This window comes from Apodemus sylvaticus, chromosome 2 (genome assembly GCF_947179515.1).
Source record: "Apodemus sylvaticus chromosome 2, mApoSyl1.1, whole genome shotgun sequence".
NCBI lineage: Eukaryota > Metazoa > Chordata > Mammalia > Rodentia > Muridae > Apodemus > Apodemus sylvaticus.
The window spans coordinates 4,638,569-4,659,733 of NC_067473.1; the positions used below are offsets into that span (position 1 = coordinate 4,638,569).

Sequence of the window (21,165 nt, forward strand, 5' to 3'; positions counted from 1 at the left end):
GCCAGCACACAGACACACACACACACACACACACCAGTGACCTGCAGACCCTCCCTCCACACTGGCTGCTGGGTATGGAGAAGCACACTGGGTGTGGAGAAGCACACTGACTGGTGGGGTGCTTGGTCAGGACTTAATTCAAACACATTAGGAGCCAGCTGCCTGCCACAGCATGACACAGACAGTGACAAGGTGAGTGGCTTTCCCCTTGCCCTTGACGGACTCAAAGTTCTAGAAATAAGCAGGTGACTTTAGTTCAGAGCCACGTGTCCCATAATTAAGCCACATCTGAAGCATCGGTGACAGGGTGAGAGAGGCAGACGGTAGCTCTGTCTCAGCGGAGCAGGCCAGGGAGAGAATCTGAATGAGGCTTGCAGATGTACACAGGAGGGGTTCACTGTGGAGATGGCTACAGGAAAAGCAGAGCCCTGCCCAGAGGATGGAAACGGGCAGCCGCACCTGGAGGTGGCAGCAGGCCTAGGCCGTCTGTGACATACCAGGCCCAGGCCTGTGCTAAGGGCTGGGGAGGTGGCGCTGGCTCTATCCCTAATAGCTGGAATAAGGAAGCTCCAGTCAGCCCCTGGGAGCGCTTGGGAGGCTATGGAAGAGTGACCTTGGCCGAAGAGTCTGGGGACCATTCTGGAGAAGCATTCCAGGCACAATACAGACAGCTCGTTTCTGAGTTTGGGGAAATCACAGATGGTCACCCTCGCCACGGCTGAGAAAAGGGTAAGGATGCAGAGCAAATCTGGCTTAGGCAGTGGGCGTGTGTGGCTTGGATGGGAGCCTCAGGGCCTTTCCCATGGCTGCCTCAGACAGCCACAGCAGGGAACGGTGTGTGTGGGGGTGGGGGAGCCCACAAGGCACAGACTGGTCAGTGCTTTCAGTGTACTAGTCAACCTTCCAGTGATGTCTGTGGAAGGACCCGGGCTGTCAGGTGATCCTTCTGTGCAGCCAGGGTTGAGAGCGGTAGAAACACAAGGCAGCAGAGGCGCTGCATGTGCTGCTGGGCCAGCCCTCTAGGTATTGAGAGCTGAAGCTGTTGCCGGTGCCCTGAGGCAGGGGCTCACTCACAACCTCAGAGGTGCTTTCCTCAAAAGCAGAGCTGGGAGGATGGGCTGAGATGGGACTGTGGAAATGTTTGAACAGTTAATTCACCCAGCGGGGGAGCAGGCGAGGGAAGGTGCAGACTGGACCCCAGCTGCAGAAAGAGGGGAGAATGCATTGAGGAGGAAGTGGGGGAGGTGACATAGAAGACTACAGGATGGTACCGAAGGAAACACAAGAAGACAACTGGGAATCCACCCACGTTCATGGGCTGGCATGCAGCCAGGCCGCGTCAGAGCAGCCTACAGAGCTGATACAGCCCAAGCCAGTATCTCATCAACTTTTCCTATTTTTTTTTGCAAAAATATGAAAATCAATGGTGATCTCAATGAATCCAAAACAACAGTGAGTGTGAATATGGACAAAGTGAGAGGCTTCTCACTTCCGGGTATCAAACTTAGCTGAGGGTATTTAAACAAAGTGTGATCCTTGCATAAAATGAGACAAAACAAAACAACCAGAATCCAGACATACAGACTGATGGAGCTAAATAGAGAGTCCAGAAGTAAATCCTCACACTTCTGAGCCATGCTGACTGGTTTTATGTCACTCTGATACAAGCTAGAGTTGTTTGAGAGGAGAGCACGCCTCTGTAAGGTCTGGCTGTAGGCAAGTGTGTTCAGCATTTTCTTAATTATTCTGATTGATTTTGGAGGGCCCAGCCCACTGTGTATGGGGTCACTCCTGGGCTGGGGGTCCCGGGTGCTATAAGAAAGCAGGCTATGCAAACGGAAGGAGCTTCAGCCCCTGCCTCCAGGTTCCTGCCCTGTGTGAGTTCCTGTCCTGACTTTCTTGGAGATGGGAATAAACTTAAGTCGGAGGTGCAAATCCTTTCATACCCAAGTTGCTCTTGGCCATGGTGTTTCATCATAGCACCAGAAACCCTAAGGCACGATCAATTTACCTTTCTTACACCGTATTGATTTATTTTGTGTGTTTGTGTGCACACACCACCAGGGCACGTGTGGAGGTCAGAGGACAATTTACAGGAATCAGATCTCTCCCTACTACATGAGTTTTGGGGATCAAACAAGGCCACCGGGCTTTGCAGCAAGTGTTACCCACTGAGCCGTCCCTCTAGCCTGCAATAGACGTGGCGAGTGTGCCAGGACGTTCAACCAGGAAAGGGCCAGATTGTCAACAAACAGAACTGGAGAAACTAAACACCCACTTGTAAAAGGACAAAGTGGCACAGTTACTTGATACCGTATTCAAAATAATTCAAAATGAATCAAAAGTCTAGATGTGCTTTAATAAAAATAGTGTCCGGGAAGAGCCTCGAGGTTCTCAATTGACAGTGACTTCTTGGATACGACACTTTAAGAAGAGGCACAGAAGGGAAAGTCGATAGAGCAGCTAAATCAGATTTGAGATGTCTCTGCATCACAGGCACAGCTTGTGGGTTAAGGTCCAGGATATATAAAGAATTCCTACAGCCCAACAGCAGAGAGCCTGATTATAAACGTGGGCAGAGGACCTAAAGAGACCTCTTCCCAGGCACTAGTGAATGACCCAGTAGCAGGAAAGCTGCTAGGCTGCAGGGAAATGCAAATGAGGAGCACAGAGAGCTAACACCTCACACCTAGTGGGACAGCTGCTGTGAACAAGACAGCAAGGTTACAAAGAGTGGTTAGGATGTGGGGACAGAACTCGGCACGCAGGACTTGCCTAACATGCACAAGGAAGGCTGAGGGCTCAGCCCCAGTCCTGTGAGATAGACAGCTGTCTTAGTCAGGGTTTCTATTCTTGTACAACATCAGGACCAAGAAGCAAGTTGGGGAGGAAAGGGTTTATTCAGCTTACACTTACACGTTGCTGTTCATCACCATAGTAAGTCAGGACTGGAACTCAAGCAGGTCAGGAAGCAGGAGCTGAGGCAGAGGCCATGGAGGGATGTTCCTTACTGGCATGCTTCCCCTGGCTTGCCCAGCCTGCTCTCTTATAGAACCCAAGAGCACCAGCCCAGAGATGGCACCACCCACAAGGGGCTCCCCTACCCTTGATCCCTAATTGAGAAAATGCTCCAGAACTGGATTTCATGGAGGCACTTCCCCAACTGAAGCTCCTTTCTCTGTGATAACTCCAGCCTGTGTCAAGTTGACACACAGAACCAGCCAGTGCAATAGATAATAGGTGGATGGATGGATGGATGATAGACAGATGAACACACACACACACACACACACACACACACACACACACACACAGGAAGGAAATGTGGGGAAATTGAAATTTGTGCACTGTTAATGGGAGAGTACATCGATACCAGCACTGTAGCCAACCGCACGCTGGTGTGCTATAGCGACATACACCCGGATGTTTTGCTTCTCTGCACACACCAAGACAGAACCAAAAGCAAATCCATGCAGAGATCTTCTTGGGCCTGTTCTCTGAGTTTACTGGGCTGTCACAATAGTGTATAATTCATTTACTCACAGACCTGGAGGCCAAAAGTCCAAGGTCAAAGTGTGGGCAGAGCGGATTCCTCTGAGGTCTCGTCCTCCCTGGCTCACAGCTGAAGACTTCTGCCCGTGTCCTCACGTGTGTGTTCACGTTCTGATGTCTTCTTCTTCCAGTGTACCTGTCCTGTTGGATGGACACTCGTGCTAATCATCTTGCTTCAACCTGATTACACCTATAAGGAGCCGACTTCCAAGCACAGCTCCATTCTGAAGTCTTGGGGATCAGGATTTCAATTTGTGGATTGGGAGTGAGCCAGAGGCTGGGCACCCCCAGTGCCCATCAATTTAATAAAGAAGCAAATAAGTAAATAAGCAAAATGTGGTCTGCCATTCCGTGGAAAGCACTGGCTGTAAACAGCAGAATGATTCTGATGCATCTGATGTGCTTTTTTTTTTTTAAACTGGATATTTTGTTTACATTTCAAATGTTATCCTCTTTCCTGGTTTCCTCTCTGCAAACTCCCTATCCCGTCCCCCACCCACCCACCTACCTACTCCCGCCTCAGCACCCTAGCTTTCCTCTACACTGGGGCATCGAGCCTTCACAGGACCAAGGGCCTCTCCTCGCATTGATGCCAGATAAGGCCCCTTCAGTCCTTCCTCTAACTCCTCCATTGGGGTCCCTGTGCTCAGTGTCCATTGTGCTCTGGCTGCAAGCATCGGCATCTGTATTGGTCAGGCTCTGGCAGAGCCTCTCAGGAGACAGCTGTATCAGGCTCCTGTCAGCAAGCTCTTCTTGGTATCAGCAATACTGTCTGGGTTTGGTGTCTGCATGTGGGATGGATCCCAGGTGGGGCAGTCTCTGGATGGCCTTTCCTTCAGTCTCTGCTCCACTCTTTGTCCTGTATTTCCTTTAGACAGGAGAAATTCTGGGTTAAAATGTTGGAGATTGGGTGGGTGGCCCCATCCCTCAAAGGGGGGAGGGGGCATACCTAATGGATGTGGTCTCGACAGGATCTCCCTCTCCTTTGTGGGGAATTTCTGCTAATGTCATCCCTGTGGAGTCCTGGGAGGCTCTTGCTTTCCTGGCACCTTGGACTTTCTGGTTGCTACCCCCAGTTCCCCATCCCCCATTGCTGCACACCGCTGTTCAATTTCCTGGCCCTCTGTACATCTCTCCCATCTCCTCCCATTCCTGACTCTGACCCTCTTTTCCCCCTCCCCCTCTCTTCCTCCCGAGTCCCTCCCACCCTCTACTTCCCTTGATTATATTGTTCCTCCTTCTAAGTAGGACTGAAGCATCCACTCTTTGGTCTTCCTTCCTCCTGAGCTTCATGTGGTCCTTGAGTTATATCATGGGTTTTCCACACTCTTTGCCTAATATCTACTTGTCAGTGAGTGAATACCATGTGTGTTCTTTTGTGACTGAGTTACCTCACTCAGGATGATATTTTCTAGATCCATCCATTTGCCTAAGAATTTTTTGAAGTCATTGATTTTAATAGCTGAGTAGTATTCCATTGTGTAAATGTACCACATTTTCTGTATCCATTCCTCTGTTGAGGGACATCTGGGTTGTTTCCAGCTTCTGGCTACTATAAATATGTCTGCCATGAACATAGTGGAACATGTGTCCTTATTATGTGTTGGAGCATCTTCTGGGTATATGCAGCAAAATTCTGGGGCCTGTTTATGTATCTAGTCTGTTAGTCTTTCTTTTTATTGGGGAATTGAGTCCACTGATGTTAAGAGCTATTAAGGAATAGTGATTGTTGCTTCCTGTTATTTTTGTTGTTAGATAACATAATAAACATAATAAAATACATATTTTATTATGTTTGTGTGGCTATCTTCTTTTGGGTTTGTTGAAAGAAGATTACTTTCTTGCTTTTTTCTAAGTTGTAGTTTCCCTCCTTGTGTTGGAGTTTTCCATCTATTATCTTTTGTAGGGATGGATTTTCGGAGAGACAAATTGTGTAAATTTGGTTTTGTCATGGAATATCTTGGTTTCTCCATCTACAGTAATTGAGAGTTTTGCTGGGTATAGTAACCTGGGCTGGCATTTGTGTTCTCTTAGGGTCTGTATGACATCTTCCCAGGATCTCCTAGCTTTCATAGTCTCTGTTGAGAAGTCTTGTGTAATTCTGATAGGTCTGCCTTTGTATGTTACTTGACCTTTTCCCCTTACTGCTTTTAATATTTTTTCTTTGTTTAGAACAGTTGGTGTTTTGACTGGTATGTGATTGGAGGAATTTCTTTTCTGGTCCAATCTATTTGGAGTTCTGTCAGCTTCTTGTATCTTTATGGGCATCTCTTTCTTTAGGTTATAGAAGTTTTCTTCTATAATTTTATTGAAGATATTTAGTGGCCCTTTAAGTTGGGAATCTTCACTCTCTTCTATGCCTATTATCCTTAGGTTTGGTCTTCTCATTGTGTCCTTGATTTCCTGGATGTTTTGGGTTAGGAGCTTTTTTGAATTTTGTGTTTTCTTTGACTGTTGTGTCAATGTTTTCTATGGTATCTTCTGCACCTGAGATTCTGTCTTGTGTTCTGTTGGTGTTGCTTGCATCTATGACTCCTGATCTCTTTCCTAGGTTTTCTTTTTCTTTTTCTTCTTCTTTTTTTTTTTTTTTTTTTTTTTTTTTGGATTTTTCTAGGCAGGGTTTCTCTGTGTAGCCCTTGGCTGTCCTGGAACTCACTCTGTAGACCAGGCTGGCCTCGAACTCAGAAATCTGCCTGCCTCTGCCTCCCAAGTGCTAGGATTAAAGGTGTGTGCCAGCACCGCCTGGCTTTTCCTAGGTTTTCTATCTTCAAGGTTTTCTCCCTTTGTGATTTCTTTATTGTTTCTATTTCCATTTTTAGATCCTGTATGGGTTTTTTTCAATTACTTCACCTGTTTGGTTGTATTTTCCTATAATTCTTTAAGGGATTTTTATGTTTCCTCTTTAAGGGCTTCTAGCTCTTTACCTGTGTTCTCCTGTATTTCTTTAAGGGAGTTATTTATGTCCTTAAAGTCCTCTGTCATCATCATGAGATGTGATTTTAAATCTGAGTCTTGCTTTTCTGGTGTGTTGGGGTATCCAGGGTTCACTGTGGTGGGAGAACTGGGTTCTGATGGTGCCAAGTAGCCTTGGTTTCTGTAGCTTATGTTCTTGCCCTTGCCTCTTGCTATCTGGTTATCTCTGGTGTTAGCTGGTCTTGCTGTCTCTGACTGTGGCTTGTTCCTCCTGCAAGCCTGTGTGTCAGCCAGCACTCCTGAGAGACCAGCTCTCTCCCAGCAGGATTTAGATGTGGAGATCTTGGCACAGGGTCAGCTCCAGGGTGCAGATGGAAACTGGAAGCTGATGTAAAGCATGACACCTGACCCTTGAGCACCTGTGCTAACTGCAGTAAGCCAGCACCAGACCGACCATGTCCACTTCCCTCCTGCAGACCCCAGAGTTGTCGGACTCACAGGATGCAGCTGCCAGGGTTTGGGAGGGAGGATGAAGAGTTTCTTCTTAGAGAAGAAAGTGTCTGGAAATAGATTCTGCTTTGGTCTGTGCCCTGCCCTTAGTCACTCTGTGTTGTGCAGAACGATGGTTTTCAGGCAGTGCCTCATCCAGAGAGAGTCCATTTTATAAGCTGCTATTGACTCCATTTTGAGGGTTGGAAAATGACTCTGCAACTTGGTAGGCATGGAAACACCACCATCTGCCCGGTACCGCCCACGGCACAGACTGTTAGATGGCATATTCCTAAATTAAAAAAGATAATCACCCTATTGATTTATCAAAGTAAATTGAGTCCACATTAGCACATGAGGGTATTAAACCCTATCGGGAAAACCAGGCATAAGAACTTACCCAACACACTAGACTGAGGGAAAGGTATAACCTCCTCATCCAGCCCCTGAGAGGGCTATGTTCCCTCTAATCTGCCATCTGACCAGGTGAGACTCGTATGTGCATGTGTGTATGTGTACAAACCTGTGTGTGCATGTGTGTGCACTCAAGGGGAGAGGGAGAGAACAAATGCATGTGCATGAGTCAGGGCACTATGACAACAAGGAGCCAGTGTGAGTCAGGAGCAGGAAACAGAGTTCATCACACCTTGAACCACAAACAAGATGCAGAGAGCCTCTGGAAATGGCAGGCAGCCTTAAACTCTCAAAGCCATCCCCAGCGATACGCTTCCCCAGCAAAGTCGTACTGCCTGTCTCCCAAAGAGCACCAACAACTTAGCACCAAGTGTTCAAATACATGAGCCTGTGGGCATTGTGTGTGTGTGTGTGTGTGTGTGTGTGTGTGTATGTGTGTGTGTGTAGAGAACTCCCTACTGCAGCTGTCTGAGACTTTAGCTTGACGTGGTCTCAGCTCTGATAAAATCAACTCAAATCTCTGTCCATCAGTCTACCCATCTGTCTGTCTGGAACTAGTTCTGTAGTTTGCCTCTGTCACCCAGTATCTCACACCTCACTTCTGCAGCCTGACTCAACTCTGACTCTGTGGCCTGGCTGGGATTGCAAATGCTGCGTTCTGACTGGGTTTGTGTCAGACCTAACCTCGTTCTCTGCCTCTGTCTGCATCCTTATTAGCCCCCCCCCCCCCCCCCCCCCGCCCAGCTCCTGCCTTTCCTCAAAGGCCTCTTTGAAACTCCATGAACTCTGTCGGCCTCCTGAACCCTTCACAGGCATCTGTCACCTACACTGTGTCTACTGTGAGATACGGAATGTGTGAGCAGAGAGCTAATATTAGAAGTAAAGATGCAAATTTCTATTCATTCCAGCACCACACACATGTGCACACTCACACACACACAGACCAGATGATAATTTTTATTGTTCATACTTTATTCCAATTATTTTTTCAATAAACAAATCTGACTGTTAAGGATGACGACTTTTATGGACTTGAGGTGGCCAGGTGCTCCCATCTGGTGTGCAGGCGTTTTCCAAGGCCAGTTGCGGGCCACAGGAAGAGCAGACTGGAGAGTCAGAGCAAAGCCTTATTTCTGACTTGGTGACGAGCCACCTGCCCGTCCCCATTCTGTTTTAGACTTCTGCGGCAGTTAGTACTAACTGTCGACTTGATTGGATCTTGATTAGATTAATTAAGGACCCATCTTAACAGTGTGCAGACCGTTCCCTGGGTGGGTGGGTATTCTGACTTGTGTATGAGATTATGAAATGAGTTGAGCAGAACCTTGCATTTAATGATTATGACCGGGGCGTGCTCCTCCCCCCCCTCCCCCATCTCAGCGTCCCTGGTGGACTGGACCCAAGTTGTGAGGCACGAGAAATCCGTTCTCCACACAGTTACTGGGCTGGTCATCTTATCTCAGTCATAGGAAAAGAAGCTAATGTAAGCCTCACCCTCGTCTCCATCTCTGCCATCAAGATTGTAGCTATAGCTCCAGCACTGCTCTCCACACCTGTGGTCATCTTTACTGGAGACACACTTCCGTGGACCATTCAAAGAGGCCTCAGGTTTCACGTCAGGAGAGAAAGTCCCACCCATCAGCCTCTGCCTGCCTGCGTCATCCCCAGAGCCACCCCTGGTTTGTTCTTCCAGCCTGCCTGCCTGCCTGCCTGGACTCCTTATCTTTTTATCCCCTTGGCCTGGGGCCTCGCTGAGGGTGTGGGTGGACATCTGACTTGATGTTCTGGAAGGGAATGGCTATGAGTCGAGCACCACCCCCACCCCACCCCCCCTGTGACAGGGCTTGTTAGGGCCACCCACTAGGCAGGCATCCTTAACTTAGGCTCACACTTTCCTTGTATACCAGCTGAGTAGAGAAGTCACAGTGGAAAGCAGGGAAGTCTCCATTCAACGCACCACGTTACAAAGGGGCCCAGTCACCCCCTTACCCTCTAAGGCCATCTTCTGAGTCTTGGCATGAGACTCAAGATTCAAATAGAGGGCCAGAGGTTTGAGTCGTCCTGACTGAGGTGTAGTCCACTTAGCATTGACCATCACTGTCTCAGCTCCACTGTGCTCTGCATGGCTGACAGCTTGTCAGAATGATGTGAAATCTCTTTAGTGGAGGCAGAGCTGGCACAAAGCCTTTTCCTTGGGAAGCTGAGGTTTCTCAGTTCCATGGTTTCAAATGGAAGCCAAACGGAGGGACACAGTGTCTCTGTAGACTACTTCATTCCTACCAGTATCCTCACCACTGCGTCTCCCTACTGGCTAGGAGGCCTCTCGGAGAGGGAGGTCGCGCCCTCACAGAGCGTGTACCTTGTGTACCCCTCCCCAGGGCCCGTAGCCTTGACTCTGCTCTCTCTCCCCCAGGACCTGAGTTCCTTTGCCATGCCGCTCCTGGATGGAGATGTGGAGAGTTCAGAAAAGCATTCTTCTCGGAAGGTAAGGCCTGCCTTTTCCAAGCGTCTCACCACCCCACCTGAGAAGCCCCCAAAGTGGCCAGAGTCTGAGACACCCTTCCAGGTTTACTTGTGTGGGGTTCATCCCAGCATGTGGGGTGGCCACCACTGAGCCAGCCTGAGCCAGCTCCCCTCTCAGGCAATGTTGCTGCCTGCTTCAAGGCCATTAGCCATACAGAGCCAGGCCAGGAGTCAGGGTGTGGCAGGTGAAGGGTCACAGTGGCCATCAAAGAGAGGGTGAAGGCAGCCTAAAGGTTCCCCTGCAGTTGGGAGTGGCATCCTAGCACCCACTGACCCAAGTAACAAAAATTATAGCAGGTAGGGGCTGCAGCATCTCTGAGTGGCTGCCCAGCGCTCTGCAGCCTGGATTAGGGTGGGAGTTCCCATCCTGGAAAAAGAGAGTCTATTCTCTGAGCATTTGAATCGCATACAATTGAATCAACAAATTGGTTTAGGCCCAGGAGGCTCACTTGGCAGTCAGTCCCCTGCCCCGCCCCGCCCCGTCCTACCCAAACAACCTTATTCGCAGTTATTGTGGCCCAGCCAGAAAGACTGTCAGAAAATGGCCTGTGGCCTGGGCTGGCAGACGCCATCAAGCTCAGAGTCTGTAGTGTAGCCAGGTCAGGTCCTTTGCTCCTCCGCCCTGCAGTGCTCCACGTAGCCTTTCCTGCATGGAAGACCCACTGGGAACCAAAGGTGTGGCAGAGGAGCCCCAAGGGAGTTGGGGCTCTCCCTAGTGGTCCCAGAAGTCCAGAAAGAGGCTGTGGTAAGCACTGACAGTCAGCTAGAGGGAAAGGTCATGGAGGTACTCTTGCCTCCCTGCAATATTTGCTCAAAAATAGCCTCACCCATCCTCTGTGCCTTGTGCAGAAGGGTCGGTGACCAGGACAAGTGGCTTGTCACACAGTGGCAGTGCAGACCAGGGACCATAGGACACATTCCTCTCCCACACCAGCAACCTCTAGATGCAGCTTGGGGGCAGGGCCTCTCTGACCCTGTATGATGGGAAGGGGTGCTGGGGCCAGGAGTTTCCATGGTCACTGCAACCTAGTGCCCACCCCAGAGAGCACCTGTTCCTGGGCCTGGCGCTACCTCCAGTGCCACTGTCTCTCAGCCGTCAGGAGGTGACAGGCATCTAGAACAATTTCTCATTTGCCCCAGAAAGGTATGCCTCTGCCCCTGCTCTGTTCTTCACAACATGAATCTGGGGGGAACATCTGAGGGAGCTTCTGTTAGATTTCTACATATGTCTGGCCCTTTCTGAGGGTGGGATGGGAGGCCCAGGTGAGTTAGGGACGCTACTGAGCTTTCAGGGCAGAAGGGCACAGGGCAGCGGGCTCGGTGGGGTCTGCCTTCAGGAACCACGCTGGATGAAGAGGTGGTCCGTGTGAGGGTCACAGGTCACAGTGCTCCTGGGCAAGTGTGCAAGTATGAATGGCTGTGGAGCTGAGCCGAGAACTGAGTGCTAAATCAGCTTAGATGTAAGCCAGCCTCACCGTCTCCTGGGGCTGATAGGAGTGTTCTTCTCCACTAGCCCCCTCCGCGGCTGTCCTAAGGCAACACCACACTCGCAAGAGTTGTTTATAGCTCAGAGGCTTCATCATGGTAAAAACAAACAAACACACAAACGCAAAACACTGCCTTGCTCATTTGCAGCCTAACTGGACCTGAGTGCAAGCGTCTTAGTGCTGTTCTAGTGTGTGCCCCACTGTACCCTTAATGTCCTGGACTTCAGGCTTGGGGGGCTACCAATCAGGAAAAGATCCTAAGCAGGACACATCCCACATCAGTGCTCTTGGCTACCTAAGGGGCTGAGAACATCATTGATAGAAAAGTGGGACCCCCACGTCCTCTCTGCACACTCTTGTCTTCTGTCCTCAAGAGGTATCAGACCTTTGTCATGGTAACTGTCTCTGCATAGCACTCTGGTGAGCCGACGCGTGACTCTAGCATATAGCTAATGAGTCAGAACTAGTCAGAGAATCATTGCTGCCTGCCACCTCGGGCTGGCCAGCCGCACCGCAGAGGCTAATCAGAGGGGTCTGTGGAAAAGCCCAGCAGATGTCCAGCAAACAACTGGCTCTCCTCTCTGCCCAGCAGTCCTCTCATCCCTAGCCATCTCCACGCGGCCATAGACAAGACGGTCTCTCTCTGAACGTGTCTTCTCACATACCAACCAGGGCCAGGAGTGGTGGCTGCCAGAAGGATCGAGGATTAGATGGCATCTCCTCGGCATCCCTGAGGAGGGAGTGCCTGCAGCCCAGCAGTTCAAGAAGGGTGGTCAGCACTCCTCGAAGAGGAGCACCCATGTACTGCTGCTCCCTTGCTCTCAGGGAGTGCTCCCTGGGCGAGGCTGCAGACATGGCTTGATTTCTGCCCATTGCTGGCTGAAGACTGTTCTCCTATCCTCTGGAGACCAGTCCACGGCGGAGTCCTGGAAACTTAGTACAGCTGCTCCCACTTCCGTCTCTTCCAGCCTGAGGTGCTGGGCTCATCACTGGATTCTAAGCCTGGTGCATGTCCCCAGTTTTGAATCTCCTCTCCCTGTCTGCTTTCCTGGCTCCTTTGACCCCTGTTCTCTGCTTCCATCTTCAAGAGCATGGAAACCCTGTCTGGCCAAACCGTCGTGGTCAGCCCTGAAGCCAGCCCCAACCGGGCTCCTTCCTCAGCTTCTCTCTCTCTCTGCCTCCTCTTCTATTTTGTGGAAAGACAAGCTCAGTTAAGACCAGAGCAGGGGCTGTCCCTGGTCTCAGCTTCCTGACAAACATGGAATTTTCCCTGTTTGGGAAACTCTGCCTTCAAGAGCCCAAGTGCCTGCTCCCCATGGGCTCCCAAGAGGCAGGCACACACTGTGGAGGCTCACCCAATCTCAGAGAGTCATCCGGTTATGTCATCCAGAGGATCAGATTGCTTCAGCTAGCCTAATAGCCTGGTGCCTCGCCATCCCTGGTGGCTCTGGAGGCGCCCATGGTCTGCTGGTTCCTGCCAGACTTATCCAGGAAACAGGCAGGGAAGGGTCCCTCTGCAGGGCAGGTCTCTGTAGGAGAGTCCAGGCAGGGCCCAGCATCCTCTGTTCTTTGGCCATTTGGGGGGGGGGGGAGGTGGGAAGAAAGTAGAAAGGTCTGTTTTCTGGGTCTCCCTTTTCTAGCTCCTGGGGCCTGCAGTTCTGACTACAGAATGGACAGTCAGTGAGGTCTCAGGGATTCCTTGCCAATCACAAAAGACTCAAGTCTTTTATGGTCTTTAGCTCTGCTCCTTGAATGAGTTCCTGGCTAGACCAGGCCTCAGGTATCTGAGACCTGGCTCCTTCTCCAGTCTCATTCAGAATGCCTCCTCCACCCCGCCCACTGCCCCGCCCACCGCCCTGCTTACTGCCCCACCCACCAGACTTCATGCCTTCCCTATCTGGGGTCATCTGCTTCCTGCTACTGCTTCACCTTGTTCTGTGGTCTCCGGGGTTGGATGCGGGTGGGACACGGCTCCCCTGTCTCCCTTTGTCTTCTCACACTTGTCCCTGCTCTGCCTCTTCAGCAGGCCAAGCTCACCTGCAAGGCATGCTGTGCTTGCAGCATAGGAGAGTGCTGTGGGCCAGTCTTCAGGGCCTCTAAAGGTGACTCCCTCGGCCTGGCCTTGACTCTTTGATCCCACGAACATTTCTGTAAAGGTCCTAGAGGTGTGTGGTGTCGGGGTTAAAGCTGCAGGCCTTGAGGTCAGTGCACTCACCAGCTTGATGACGTCTATTCTGGTCCCAGCCAGCACCTTTTGCCATAGGACACGGTGGCATCCAGAGCTGAGGAATGGTGGCCCTCACATACACCTGACAGCGGGTGCCTTCCTAGCTCTGGAGCCACCTTGGCCCCCGACGGTCAGGGCTCAGGTTCTGGTACCATGTAGAGCTCTGATTACCTAGCATCCCCGAATCGTAGCTTTCCTCCTCTTCCAGACTACAAGTCCCTTCTCTATCAAGACCTCCTTAATGCACAATGATGCTGCTTGGTGGACATGTATGAAGAACCATCTGTATACCATGGACCATGCTAAACACCCTCCTGTGTAAAACATAGCCCAACATCTCTGTAGCCCATGAAGCAGTCTAGCATCCCCATGGTGCAGAGGAGAGACAGATGCAAGGGGCCCAGGACTTAAACTCAGGTCTCTGTCCAAATCCTTGCTCATTTTGTCAATGCTTTAGGGGGATACTCTGTTTCTGGTATGTGTGGTTTCTACAGCAGGTGAGGGTCTGCCTCTTGGCTCCCTAGTTCCTTATCTGGTCACAATCCACCTACCACCTGGAGAACTTCTTTCCTTAAAAGTTATTTCCAGAAGTCATCCTGAGTCCCATAGGCAAATGGGATGGCAGCTAAACTGAAGAGGCAAGGACTCTAGCTGGTCTTCATTGTTAAGTAGAAGGGAAGTTGGTTTGAACTTCTTTCTAGGGAGGTAGCTCAGTTATAAGATCCTGGTCACGTTGTCCGAAGCTTAAGTGGCTGGAAGGAGTTGGTATCAAGTGAGTCTGGAACCTCCAAACGACACTTCCTTAGCGTCAGGTGGAGAATCCCAGAGGAAATTGGTGGTCTCTGAAGGGGCATCCCCACATGGGCATCATAGTCTTTGAGATGCCTGATATTGGAGCTCACGGGTGCCCTCTACTGGTAGGTCCACACATCTACTCTGGGACATGGCATTTGGTACCAGGCATTTCCAGGGTTTGGTCATTGTCCTCTGAGCCTGTGACAGTTACTTTCTTTTCTGTTGCTGACTTGGGGTCCCCTTTCGTCCCTTGGGTCCCATTGTCACAAGTGAACTAAGTAGTGGGACCCCAGCAGTCACCACACACCATGTCCTTGCTGTGGGTCAGCCCCTGTGCTGATGTCACCATGTGAACACACAGCTAGACCTACAAGCTGAGGGTATGACTGTCCTTCTGTCACGGAGGCAAGAGGGACAGTAAGACCATGGAGCACAGTAACACAGTAAGGGATAGAGCTGAGATCAGAGCCCGGATTGCAGGAAGCAAGCCCCTGGATACATTCACATAGCAGGCAGGGGGATGGCTATGAGCTGGAGCCATGGATAAAGCTATGGGGGCCTGATAGTTCCTTCAGACCACGGCTGTGGCTCCGAGTCATTAGTGGGGTCTGGGGTCTTGCTTGTACCTTTGCCGACTTCTGTCAGTGACCTCAGCCATTCACACGCCTCAGTAGCTTGGAGTCAAACATGCTGCCTCCCCACCCCAGCACCCTCACCAACGAGCCCAAGTGTGCATTCTGGATCGTGGAGGCTCATACTTTTCCTCCTAGGGTAGGGAGGGGTGCAAAGAGCCACTGTGTGTTATCAGACCTGGAAAAGGACATATAAGGGGCTTCAGGAGCGAACGCTATTATGGGAACAGTCAATGCGTATAGACAGGGCAGTCAAGAGAGACAGGAGCAGTGCTAGGTGCCCTCTCTTCGTCTTCAGGCACCCCTGAGGGCTCAGTTAGACAACTTCACAGGGTGGCCGGGGGCCCCAGGACAGGAGCCGACCAGCCCAGGTCCGGCGTCCACGGCTGACAATTGGAGCATTCCCTTGTCGCCTCTGTGGAGGAGCTCAGGGTTGTTTCTCTGTCTGCTTGGTGAGCATAAGAAAGGACAATAATCACAGGTCTACTCTAGTAGAGTTCAGAGTGCCTGGCACATGTGACCTCACCCACTTGTCTGTCTTTCTGCAGGTGGATGGTCCCTTTAGCTCAGGCAGCCCCTCCAGAGGACTCTTCTCCAGGGGCCCCCAGCCCCGGCCCTCCAGCCCTGTGTCTGCTCCTGTGAGGCCCAAGACGAGCCCTGGCTCTCCCAGAACTGTGTTCCCGTTCTCCTCCCAGGAGTCCCCTCCACGCTCGCCACGCCGCATGAGCCTCAGTGGGATCTTCCGCTCCTCATCCAAAGAGTCTTCCCCCAACTCCAACCCGTCTACCTCTCCTGGGGGCATCAGGTTCTTCTCACGGTCCAGAAAAAGTAAGACATTGATGCTATGGTTTCAGGTGGGTGTGGGCTGCGAGCGACCTTCCCTATAGCCGCTTGGTCAAGTGCTACCAGAGTCACAGGGTAGCTGCTGGTGGCTTGGTGCCGTCATGCTCAGTGACGCCCATTTCCACCTGCTGCTTGCTGCCTGCACTAGTGTGGTAAGCCTGGTGGTGTTGAAAGACTCCCGAATCCCGGGGAATCCTCACTCAAGTCTCGGAATAGGACGACACCCCAGAAAGTTCACGAGAGACTGTTCTTGATGCAAACACATGAGGTTTAGTTCTCCTGTGCATTGGGGCCTCACCCATATCCCGCGCTGCAGTTGGGGATTTTTAAAGAAACAGACCATAAAGAAAAAGGGCAGGGGATGCTTAGGCTGTGATCTATGTCATAAGGAATGGGGAGATCAGCGGCAATTCATGGCTCAGCGGAAGGTTACAGGTCATCTTGGGCAAACACAGTTACTTTGAGCGGGGATGGGGCACTGGTCATTGAAGCAAGGGGAGTGCTCGTTCTTTGAAGCCTGTGGGAGTGCTCATCCTTGAAGCCAGTGGGAATGCTGGTCTTTGAAGCTATCTTAAGGTGATGGTTTTCTAAGTTGCACTATGTCTAGGCTAATTGCTAGGGGTTTAAACATTTTGAGTTGAGGTCTCTCAGTGTGAACTCATTGGCACGAAGCTTTCTGAAGTGCATTGCACAGTCTGATTTTGGGAAGACATGTTTACTTCAGTGCTCAGGGTGGGTTTGTACGCAAGGCCAGTGAACTTCCTGGTATGGCCCTGTCCCTGACTTTGACTCTGTTTTTGGAAGATCCTGGGTTCTTCTCTCTGGGGCTCTGGGCACCTGGAAAAACGGGTGGGATAGATTGGAGGAGAAGGAAGTGTGTGTGAGTGTTGGAGCGAGAGCATCCCTCAGACTCTTAAGGTACTTGTGGTCTGAGGATGAATATTGCCACTTGAGCACTGTTGATCGTAAGCAGGGCCAAGGACAGCTGTAAAGAAGGTGTGTCTCAGTTTCTTTCCCGCTGCTGTGGTGAAGCATCCTGACAGAAGCAACATAAGGGAGAAAGGGTTTGTTTGTTCTATAGAGAGACCCATCCTGGTGGGGAAGGCCAAGAGGCAGGCGCAGGAGGCTACTGGTCACATCGCATCCGCACTCAGGAAGCAGAGTAAACAAGTAGGGCTTTAAAAAAAACCAAGATAGGCCCATCTGCCCCCACCCAACACACCCCCACCCCGTGACCCGCGTCCTCCAGTGAAGCTCCGCCTCTTAAAGATGCTACAGCTTTCCCAGACAGCCCCACAGCTGGGGATCACGTGGTCAAACAGGAGCCTGAGAGGAGAGCACCATTCCACATTTACGCCACCACAGACAGCTTGCTTCCTCCCTGCCTGGATCTGTCTCCCAGTTTTCTGAGAACATTTGCCTGGAGAGTGGAAAGGAACTTCCCACTGAAAGAGTCGCGTTTCCATCTCTTGTCCCCTGCTGGAGAGACACTTGAGCCTTTCCGAGTTATGAGTTATCATGAGGGTTCCCTTTCTTTACCGCTTTGTGTGGGATACTGTCCCAGGCCTGGCAGCTCCTCTGCTTTCCGTGAACCTGTAATACACACACTATACCATGACAAAGGAATGACCAGCATGGCACACTGTACGGTGACAGAGGCATGACTGCCGGCATGACAGCTCCTTGAGGCCAACAGTTCCCAGGGAACAGGCCGTGCAGCTACAAAGCTCAGTCATGAGCAGTGTGCTTGAGCACTGCTGTTTAAATGTTCTAGAGAACTTCTTCTAGTTGCTGGACCACACCCTAAGACTCACATACATCTGTCCCTCACTATTCCATAAGGTCCACTGTGGACACTGAACAGCCAAAGATGCCCAAATCCCTTATATAGAGAAATGTAGCATTTGCATAAGCCCGTATAATCCCTTCATATCCTTTTGAAAACATTTAAAGTAGTTTTAATGTGTATGACTGTTCTGTGTCGTGCTCGAGGAGGTCAGAAGGTCGCCCCTAGGGCTGGAGCCCCAGACAGTTGCCATCTGTCATGTGGGTGCTAGGGATTGAACTCAGATCCTCTGGAAGGGCAACCAGTTCTCATAATTCCTGAACCATCTCTCCAGCACCTTTGCACATACTTTAAATCATCTCCAGGCTATTTATAAAACTTAGTGTAACATGCATGGTATATGAGCAGTTACACCTGTAAATATGTTCTGCTATAGTCTTGGGAAAGAGCTGGTGAGATGGCTGAGCAGGAAAAGACGCTGGGTACTTGCCCTCAGCCTGACAACTTATATAAATGTGGGAAGAGGGAACTGGCTTCACAGTTGTCCTCTGACCTCACTGGCACCCTCCCCTCCTGCATTGCACACACCTACACTAATTAGAATAATTTCAGGAAGAGCCTGTGCGCATTCTGAATAGATAGGTGGTTGCATCCCCAGATGAAGAGGGCCAGATGTCCTTCCTGTGTGGCCTCTCTAAATGAAGGAGCAGCAGACCAGGCCTCAGCTGAGTGGCCTCATACCTGGGTCACTCACATCTAGGCTGTATTTGCCTCTTGGCTGCTGAGATAGAGTCCCACAGTCTGGGAGGCATGTCATCCTGAAATGCAGTCCCAGAGACAAAATCCAAAATGGAGGTGTGCTAGGCCCGGTCCCTCTGAACATTCTAGAAAGGACTGGCTAAAGGAAATTTTACTTCATCTGAGGCATTTCAGATGTGTGTGTGTGTTCGTTCGTTCACGTATGTGTGTTTTAATAGTTGTGGTCCATCCCCTTACTCTGTCTGACTTTTTCACTTGGAGATAGGGTCTCAGAGCTGGCCTTGAACCCACTGTGTAGGCGAGATAGGCTTTCGGTCTGCAGACCTCCTGACTCATCTTTCTGAGTAGCTGGGATTAGGGGTCTGTGTCCCTAGGCCTAGCTTGAAAGATAAATGCTTGTTTTAAAATGGTCTTGGTGGTTGGCGCTGTCCGGAAGCAGGGGAGAGGTCAGAGCAGGGACAGCTACGGCATCAGGATGTTTGATGTGGCAGGGCTAGGAGAACACCAGGTGACAGAGCCAAATGAGAGGTTTCCTGACTGTGAGGTGACTTAGGGAAGACCTAGGAGACCCAGGAAGAGTTAACACAGGTCATGCACTGATGCGTTCTCAGGGCACGACTGTGGAAACTTGGTGCACTTGGGAGTGTGCTCAGTGTAGGAGTGTACGTGATTGGTGCAGGAGCAGTTGCAGTGAGCACAGGAGTGCGACCTGGGCTGACCTGCCCAGAGCCACATGAAGACTGCGGGTCTCGCCCTATGCCAAACACTGACATGAGGGTCTGTGTTGCCGTGGAGACCTCCTCAGAGTCCACACACCCTTTCTTAGGGTCCTAGGCAAGGCAGGCACATGGAATGGCAGAGTGGGGCACCATCACACTTCACAGATCGGAAGTCCAAGTTGCAGACTGAGGGGCACAGAACCTCGCCGTCCAGCAACCACTCCTGAGATGTCCAGCTCCAGGCGCAGGGACAGAGGATGACACCCAGCTCCTCCTCGTGCGTGCTCTGAGAACCCTTGAGTGAGGTTCACAGTCCATGTGCTCTGCCTGACTCCTGCAGCCTGTACTGAGCGGATCCCAATGCAGTGTGTGAGCTCTGTAAGCCTGAGTAGTGTCAATTTGTCCCAAGTCAGCAAAACACATAGCTGTCAACAGCATGGGGCTGGGGCCACATGCACCCTACAGGGTGTGTCCAAAACTGGATACCATAGCTCCCCACCATTGGAGGAGGGATTGGACAGGATCACAGACACTGGTCACAGACCCTCTTCCAGCTCTCTGGGCAGAAGTGCATGGCACCTCTTCCATTTTAGTCTTCTAGAAGGTACCACGATGTTCAGGCCGGGTGGACTTATCTTCCTGGGCAACTGTGGATTGGGCCTTGGCAGAGTTACGTAATGTCTCTGAGCTTCACAAAAAGATGAAACTTGATTGGGTTGAGCTGAGGGGACTTGGCTTCTTGGGGGAAGCCCCTGGGATGAGGGGAGACTGCACAGATCAAGTCTTTCTCCAGAGCAGTTGCTGTGGCTGCCCCTGAACCGCCATGCCCAGCTCCTGGGCTTCCCTCCACCCATCAGGCACCAACGTCCAGGTCGGCAGGAGAGCGCAAAGCAGCAGCTTGATCTGGCCTGGTGTGAGGCTGGCTTGAGGGCAGGCGATGTGCCTACTTTCCCTGAGTCTTGGAGGCCCTTTCCTGGGTTACAGTACCTAGACAACATCCTCACCGCCGAGAATTCATTGCTCTGTTCACAGGGGGCCCATGGCACCCTGTGTCCAGTGCAGGCGTGTCGGGAGGGCACTGCTCATTACCCAGAGTTCCGAGTCTCTGGCTTTCCTGTCTGGTCACTGTCCCCATTTTGTGTAGAGTGGTCAGTAGTCATGCAATGGCCCAGTTTTCCTGTCTGTACTGCCTGCTTGTTGTCTTTGACCCACATTTGTACAAAAGGACCGTGGGGTGTGTCGTGCCCTGTTTCTGAAGCTAGTTTTGGTCTTCACTCTTGTGCTGTCACCCTACTGGGGTTTTGTTTTTGAAAGTAGGTCTTTCTATGTTGCCCAGGTTGGCTTCTAAATTGCTGTGTAGCCCAGGGTAGCCTCAGCATAATCTTCATGCCCCTGCCCTCCACATGCTGGGATTATATAGCTTCACTTCTGGATTTTTAAACAAGGAAGACAGTTTATGGGGGGAGGGGTTGGCATATCTGGATTTTAAAAAGGACTCAGCTCAGGATTCATGAAGAGAAGGGACACCGCTATCCCCCAGGGACTTGATAGCAAGAATATACGGCTTGTTTGTCTGTTTGTTTGTTTGATTCAATCCAGAAACCCCACTGTGTTGTATCCTTGATTCCCGCCATAGTGTATTCAGGGCATCGCCGCTGTGTGAAGAGCGCTTTACCCACCCGGCTGTCTACAGCTCCTTTGGCCCTTTGAAATCAGACACAGTCGTCTCGTGTGCAGACTGCTGAATGAACTTTCTTCAGTCTCACCTCCCAACCTTTGTGCTCTCCTAAAGCTCCCAAACACCATTGTTGTCTCTGAAACCCCTTTAGACAAATCTTCCAGAAATTTGTTTCTCTCTGGCCCGCTCCGTCCACACCCACCCTGCTAAGAAACTGGATTTTCTAAGCGTTTTTCATTGCTGTAAAAGGCAGGACAGACTTCTGCGGCGCTCCCCCTCGTTGGCCAGGTTGAGTCGAGCCGTGCTGGTGTGGGCCACACGCCTTTCTTGATGGTCTGGCATTAAACA

At 51.0% G+C, this 21,165-nt stretch overlaps 1 protein-coding gene across 2 annotated transcripts in view; it reads left to right on the top strand.

The window, feature by feature from the left end:
• Window positions 1-21,165, top strand: part of Prkag2 (protein kinase AMP-activated non-catalytic subunit gamma 2) — a 235,927-nt gene that overhangs the window by 64,165 nt on the left and 150,597 nt on the right. For both annotated transcript variants that reach the window (XM_052172993.1, XM_052172994.1), the window contains exons 2-3: window positions 9,782-9,853; window positions 15,581-15,860. In XM_052172993.1, the coding sequence (XP_052028953.1) occupies window positions 9,782-9,853; window positions 15,581-15,860 (352 nt within the window). The remainder of the gene's footprint in view (window positions 1-9,781; window positions 9,854-15,580; window positions 15,861-21,165) is intronic.